At 54.7% G+C, this 7,534-nt stretch overlaps 1 protein-coding gene across 1 annotated transcript in view; it reads left to right on the top strand.

Annotated features, from left to right (window-relative positions):
• CIITA (class II major histocompatibility complex transactivator) overlaps nucleotides 1-7,534 on the top strand; it is a 28,656-nt gene that overhangs the window by 14,624 nt on the left and 6,498 nt on the right. The window contains exons 11-14 of the mRNA XM_021714312.1: nucleotides 834-992; nucleotides 1,636-1,707; nucleotides 6,780-6,860; nucleotides 7,499-7,534. Of these exons, the coding sequence (XP_021569987.1) occupies nucleotides 834-992; nucleotides 1,636-1,707; nucleotides 6,780-6,860; nucleotides 7,499-7,534 (348 nt within the window). The remainder of the gene's footprint in view (nucleotides 1-833; nucleotides 993-1,635; nucleotides 1,708-6,779; nucleotides 6,861-7,498) is intronic.

Below are 7,534 nucleotides of genomic sequence, written 5' to 3'. Positions count from 1 at the left end.
GGTCTCGAACCTGCGGGCTCAGGCAATCCACTCACCTCAGCCTCCCAAAGGCATGGGATTACAGGCTGAGCCACCGAGCCCGGCTTCCACTTTTTTTTTTTGAATCGGAGTCTTGCTCTGTCGCCCAGGCTGGAACGCAGTGGCATGCTCACACCACCACAACCTTGACCTGCTGGGTTCAGGTGATCCTTCTACCTCAGTCTTCCAAGTTGCTGGAACTACAGGTGCACGCTACCACACCAGCTCATTTTTTGATTTATTGTAGAGATGAGGTCTTGTCATATTGCTCAGCTGGTCTCGAACCTGTGGACTCAGGCAGTCCACCGCGCCCAGCCCTATTCCACTTTATATTCAGCCACCAGAGCAATCCTCCCAGAACTTCAATCTGATCACATCCCACCCCTGCTCACGGTCCTCTAGGGCACTCTACCACCCTCAGGTAAAGTCCACACTCCTTCATTTGGTCCAATTAAGTGTTTCTGCAATTTCCTTGCGCATTCCACTTACTCTCCAGAGAACTGCTCCCATATCCCCCCTAAACATACTTTACCCAAGCTGTAAGGTCCTGTACAATCATGTCGAGAATTTAGCATGGAGCTTCCTGGTAGCCAAAACAAAAAGGGAAAACAAAACCACTGCAAGAGTTGTGAGAAAGGAGGAATCAGTAGGGGCAGGAGTGGTCACGGAAGGCTTTCTGGAGGAGGCAGAGATTGAGCAGGCAGAGATTGAGATTCCCCTCCTGGGGAATATGTAGGAAGCCCCTTCATGGAGCTGCCCCTCTGCGATGGGCTCACTTGGTCACCGTGCCTGGGTCTGAGGCCCTCCCTCCACAGGGCTGCCTTGAGCGACACGGTGAGACTCTGGGAGTCCCTACGGCGGCGTGGGGAGACCAAGCTGCTCCAGGCGGCAGAGGAGAAGTTCACCATCGAGCCTTTCAAGGCCAAGTCCCTGAAGGATGTGGAGGACCTAGACAGCCTCGTGCAGACCCAGAGGTGAGGGGCAGAAGAGCCGGGAGATGGTCCAGGCCCTGTAGGTCGAGGACACATAGGCCCCATGATCAGGCTGGTCGGGGCATTTCTAGCGCCTCCTGTCCTTTGGGACACTCCAGCCCTCCTTCTGGGCAAGGTCGCCCAGAATCTCTTGCCGCAGTCACCACGCGGGCACAGTCTGCAGGATTGAATGCCACGCGGCATGCATGCCCAATTCTTTCTCAGCTAAAGCCACAGAGAGATGCCCCTTCCTGGGAGTTAATGAGGATGCTTTCCGCATCCCATAACAGAGGTAACACCCACAGCCACCTTTGAGGCGTTTAGGGCCATATCATACCAGCTGACAGCCAGCAGAGCTGAGGTCCGCGGGCAGAGGAAACTGACCCCAGAACAAGTTTGCCATCTCCCACCGTCCTTCCTCACACTCTGCTTGGGCACCTGGTATGCTGCTGGGAACAGGTGCCCTGGGGCTCTTCTCCATGAAACACACAGCCCTGAGCGGTTTCTCTTCAACAGGGGATGCATAACCCCAAGGAAGTCAGTCCTCCTGCGGAATTTTGGGCACTGGGCAGCTGTCATGGGACCTCTGAGTAAGGACTCAGGGACAGAAAAGCCTGTGACCCCTAACACCACCTGTTTTCTCCAGGACAAGACGTTCCTTGGAAGACACTGCTGAGGACCTGCCTGCTGTCAGGGACCTAAAGAAATTGGAATTTGCGTAAGACAAGGGGATCGTCCTGGGTCCCCACAAGGTTTCTTTTTCTTTCTTTCTTTCTTTTGGTAGAAATGGAGTCTCGCTGTGTTGCCCAGCCTGGTCTCAAACTCCTGGCCTCAAGTGATCCTCCCACCTTGGCCTCCCTAAGTGCTGGGATTCCAGGTGTGAGCCACCGTGTCTGGTCTACTTCCAGGATCATTCTTTCCTTCTTGCCCCCCACTTTGGAAACCAGTTTCTAGCAGCTGGGATGTGGCTGGTCTGGGCAAACACTGGAGATACTGAGTCTAAGCATGTGTATTCATTTTTCTGGTTAACATGCTCATTCCTACCTAGTCACAAAACAGACGTATTGAGGGCCTACTTGAATGCCCTAGGTTGCCATCCTCCGTGAGCTTAAGGTTGAAGAAGCACCCCTCTGGGGGAAGTCAGGGGGACTTCCTGGAGGAGGCAATGTCTGAATGAGCCATGTGGGGAGGCCATGCATAGTGAGGATGGGGGAGGGAGAAAGGCCTCCCTGGAATTGCAATCTGGCCATGAGTGGGAGAAGGGCTCCATGTCCTTGACCGTGACCCACCATTTGAGTCCTCTCCCCTGCTGTGGCAGAGACTGCACAACGGCCCTCATGCCTGAACTGGCTCACCTCCAAGGGACGGAGTCCTCAGGGGAGCCCTTCTTCAGCTTGAAGGAGTCCTGGGAAATTTCAATGTGCAGCTAGTGTGACTGGGTGTCCCGACTTGCCTGGGCCCGTCCTGGTTTAGTGCTGCAAGTCTCACAGCCCAAGGAATCCCTCAGTGCCAGGCAAACTGGGAAGGTTGGACACCCTCTGGGCAGCCTGGGCTGGGAGCCAACATCCTAAGAAGTGCTGCCAGGGTGAAAGAAACAGGGACCTCAGGGCGCTCTAGGGAGCCCCATGGAGCCTGGTCACCACAGAGGGGCAGACCACTGCAGTCGTTCTCATTATATGCAGAGCTGCCTGTCAGAGTACAGGTGACCCTCCTCTGGGGTCTCATCTCTCCATTGTATAGATGGGAACAATGAAGCCTAGAAACTTTATATTGTTTATCCAAAGTCATAAAAGTCAGGTCAGGCCAGGCACAGTGGCTCACGTCTGTAAACCCAGTACTCTGGGAGGCTGAGGAGGGAGAATTGCTTGAGCCCAGGAGTAGTTTGAGAATAGCCTGGACAACATAGTGAAACCTTGTCTCTGAAAAAAAAAAAAATTTACTGGACATGGTGGCACAAGCCTGTAGTCCCAGCTACTCGGGAGGCTGAGTTGAAAGGATCACCTGAGCCCAGGAGGTCAAGGCTGCCGTGAGCCGTGATTGTTGTGATCATGCCACTACACTCCAACCTGAGTGACATAGTGAGACCTTGACTCACAAAAGAAAAAAAAGAAGTCAGGTCCGCCTGGCCCCAAGCCCCTACCAAGGAAAAATCTCAGTGAGTGTTTGGTTCTTGTTAAGGGTCTAAATCACCTAATGATTAGGAAGGAGTTATTAAGTGCCTATCTTGTACTCAGCTCATTTCACACGTGATCTCGTTCATCCCAAGGGCTGCTTTAGGCGACTGTCATCATCGTCCCCGTTTTACAGATAAGGAAACCGAGGCCTAGCGAGGTCAAGTGATTTGCCCGTGATGCCCCCTTGATCACCCACAGGCATCACCTCCCCTCGTCACCAACCCCCTCCTGCCCCAGAAAAAAGCTAAGCATCTCTTGTTTTGAAGAGACAAGGTGCCAAATTTGTGCAGAGGTAAAAATGTTGCTGAAAAGGGGAAATGAGCTGGGCTCGGTGGCTCAGCCTGTAATCCCGTGCCTTTGGGAGGCTGAGGTGAGTGGATTGCCTGAGCCCGCGGGTTCGAGACCCGCCTGGGCAGCGAGACCTCATCTCTACAATAAATCAAAAAATCAGCCGGGCACGGTAGCGCATGCCTGTAATTCCGGCTACTCGGAAGGCTGAGGTGGAAGGATCGCCGCAGCCCAGCAGGTCGAGGCGACCACTGCACTCCAGTCTGGGCGACAGAGTGAGACTCCAACTCACAAAAAAAAAAAAAAAAAAAGAAAAGGGGAAATGTACAAAAACAACCACCGAGGGCCCTTTCTGGCTCTGCATTATTTTCAGCTTAAAAAGCCCCTTGCTGGAGGTTGAACTGTGTTCTGGGGAACAGCAGCCGTGGGCAGAACAACCCAGAGCCAGGTGACTAGCCACCTGGAGGCCCTGAGAAGGTTCTGAGGAAGGAAGGAAGGAAGGAAGGGAGGGAGGACTATTTCTGGGGTCTGTGCCGGGCACCCCGTGGGTCTCATCTGCGCGTCAGATCAGGTGCTGGGCCCCTCGACGCTCTGAGGGACTCTGCTTCCCTATCCACCGTTCTCCCCGTTCTTTCTCTCTCTTGCTCTCTCTGCTCTGCTCCAGATCTGGCCTCCCTGCCAGATCTCTACCTTCCCTAGTCAAGTTGTGGCCTCCGAGCCTTTGCACTGGCTATGCCCTCTGCCTGGAATCTCTTCCCCAGATGAGCCCACACCCTCACCTCCTCTGGTCTTTACTCAAAGAAGCCTTTTCTAACCCTCATATTTAAAAATAAAATCCACCCCCTCTGACTGTACTTTTTTCCAGATGACTCATAATCTCGGACACCTTGGCTGATTCCTCTGACCATCTTCTTCCCTACTGGACTGTCAGCTCTATGAGGGCAGGGATTTGGGTCTGTTTTGTTCCTAGCTTTCTCCCTGGGGCCTGGCACACAGTGAGTGTGTTAGTCCATCTTGTGTTGCTATAAAGGAACACCCAAAGCTGGGTCATTGATCCAGAACCTCACAGTTCTGCAGGCTGTGTAAGCACGGCCCCAGCATGGCTTTGAGAGAGGCTTCTACTCAGGCCAAAGGCCCACTGCTTGGTGGGAGAGGGACCTGGAGTGGGGAAGAGGCACTTTTACCTGTCAGATCAAATAGCAGAGCGAGAACTGACTCTTCACCCAGGGCGGGTACCTGAGGGACCTGCCTGTGGCCCAGCTACCTCCCACCAGGTCCCATCTCCAACACTGGGGTCACATTTCTTTTTTTTTTTTGAGTTGGAGTCTCACTCTGTCGCCCAGACTGGAGTGCGGTAACCGGGACCACCGCAACCTTGACCTGCTGGGCTCCGGCGATCCTTCCGCCTCAGCCTTCCGAGTAGCGGCAACTACAGGCGCGTGCCACCACACCCGGCCAATTTTTTGATTTATTGTAGAGATGAGGTCTTGCCAAGTTGCCCAGGAGGGTTTTGAACCCGCAGTTCAGGCAATCCACTCACCTCAGCCTCCTGAGGCGTGGGATTACAGGTTGAGCCACCGAGCCTGGCTAAGGGTCACATTTCAACATGAGATGTGGAGGGGACAGACATCCCACTGTAGTAGGCAAGCAGTGAATGATGACAAATTCCTGATCCTTCCAACAACCTTGTAAGGTTGGGGCTAGACACCCAAAAAGCCCGAGACTCGGGGTGAAGGGGCTGGCTGAGGCTCCCAGCAGGGGCCCAGTGCAGAGCCCGGAGTCCAGCTCCCACCCTGTGGCCTTTCACTGAAGCCAGCGGTTCTCAGACTTCGGAATTTCAGAGACCAAAAACATGATGGAATGCATTTGAGTGACTGTTTGGTTACTGTCTTTTAATTTTCATCAAGTGTGTTCGCTCAGACAAATAACAACAAAATAACCATGGCTGGTGCCATATTTTATTAAAGAATGATCATTTTGATATTGAAAATTTTCAAGGCCAGGCACGGTGGCTCACACCTGTAATGCCAGCACTTTGGGAGGTGGTGGCAAGAGGAATGCCTGAGCCCATGGGTTTGAGACCAGCCTGGGCAATATGGTGAGACCTTGTCTCTACAATAAATCAAAAACTTGGCGGGGCATTGTAGCACACACCTAGTATTTTCAGGTGGAAGGATTGCCTGAGCCCAGCAGGTTGGGGCTGCAGTGGCCGTGAACGTGCCACTCCAGCCTGGGCGACAGAGTGCGACTCCAACTCAAAAAAAGAAAAGAAAAAAAAAGAGAAAATGTTCAAAGGACAGAATTTCAGAATAAAAGAGTTCTTTTTTTTTTTTGAGTTAGAGTCTCACTCTGTCGCCCAGACTGGAGTGCAATAGCCGCTCCCAGCCACCGCAGCCTCGCCTGCTGGGTGCCGCGATCCTTCTGCCTCAGCCTTCCAAGTAGCTGGAACTACAGGCGTGTGCTACCACACCCGGCTAATTTTTGATTTATTGTAGAGATGAGGTCTCTCCAAGTTGCCTAGGCGGGTCTCAAACCCGCGGGCTCAGGCAATCCACTCACCTGGGCCTCCCAAAGGCGTGGGATTACAGGCTGAGCCACGAAGCCCGGCAAAAGATAGTTCTTTAACTTGAATATGTTTAACTTTTTTTTTCTCGAGACATAGCTCAGTGCAGCCTCTAACTCCTGGGCTCAAGCTATCCTGCCACCTCAGCCTCCCAAAGTGCTGGGGTTACACGCCTGAGCCATCATGCCCAGCCTCATTTAACCATATTCAATAAAACAGCCCTTTATTGTTCTTATTTTTCTCATTCCCTGGAAGTCTGGTCTAAATGTTGATCCAGGCTGTGTGACCTTGAGTGAGCTATTTAACCTCTCTGTACCTTGGTTTCCCCATATATAAAATGAGGGTAAGAAGAGCTCTTAGTTCAGAATCATGAGAATTAAATGAGATCTAAACTGAGAAGGATCAGAGTGTGCCTGGCACATGACAGGTGCTCAGCAAATGGCTCTTTTTGTTATTAAAATTGAGAAGACAAGTGAGCGGCCCATCTGGTTGCCCCTTGGTGGTGGTCCTTGCTGGCGTTTGGGGCCCACTCCACCAGGTGGGGGTGGCAGGCATGCGAGTGGACCTGGCTCCCTGCTCAGAGAAAACAGCTGGGGGCTCCCAGCTGGACACCCTGCTGGTCTCCTAGTAGGAGGGGGGGTGCGATCTGCCCCAAGCAGGGCTGGGGGGAGGCAGGAGGGGTGCAGCCTGAGGCAGGTCCAGCCTCTGGGCCAGGCTCCTCCACCCTGGGCTGAGTGGAGCTCTCACCCGCTCCTTGCCTCCTAGGTTGGGCCCCACCGCGGGCCCCCAGGCCTTTCCCACACTGGTGAGGATCCTTGCGGCCTTCTCCTCTCTGCAACATCTGGAGTGAGTACGGCTCCTGGGACCCTCCCTCGGCCTCTGGGTTTTCACTTTTATTTTTGAGTTGGGGTCATGCTCTGCCGCCCAGGCTGGATGGCGTGGCAGGATCCTAGCTCACTGTAGCCTCGACTCCCTGGGTGCAAGCGATCCTCCAGCCCCAGCCTCCTCAGCGGCTGGGACCACAGGCACGCACCACCAGCCGCAGTAACCGCGGGTTTTGACAACCCCAAACTCTGCCCCTCCCAGAGAGTGCAGAGAGACCTCCCTCCTTCCCTGTCTCTCTCCCCTGCGGCTTTCTCAGCGTGGCTGGGGCGAGTGACCAGACCCACTGCAGGGACGGGGCAGCACGGGGGAACCCTCAGAAGAAAAAATGCTGTGGCCTCGGAGGCTCCCTCTCCGCACGGGCTCACTTGCTGCTTTCTCAGGAGCGCGGCCCGGGGGAGGGTCCCGCTTTCCAGGGCGGTTGCCCACGCCCCCGGGCGCCTCGGGAGCAAGGGCGCCCGTCCTCAGGAGTCAGGCCCGCCCTGCCGGCCGTGGCGCCCAGCCTCGGGGCGGGGTCGGGGTCTCGACGGCTTGGGAGGGGCGGCCCGGGGCGGGCGGCCGGCGCGGGCTCACGGCCGCTTCTGCCTCCCCGCCCCCCGCAGCCTGGACTCGCTGAGCGAGAACAAGATCGGGGACGA

This window comes from Carlito syrichta, unplaced genomic scaffold (assembly GCF_000164805.1).
Source record: "Carlito syrichta isolate Samal-C Ts95f unplaced genomic scaffold, Tarsius_syrichta-2.0.1 Scaffold305619, whole genome shotgun sequence".
Classification (NCBI taxonomy): domain Eukaryota; kingdom Metazoa; phylum Chordata; class Mammalia; order Primates; family Tarsiidae; genus Carlito; species Carlito syrichta.
Note: the sequence above shows the minus strand (reverse complement) of the source record. Positions and strands in the feature narration are given on the sequence as shown.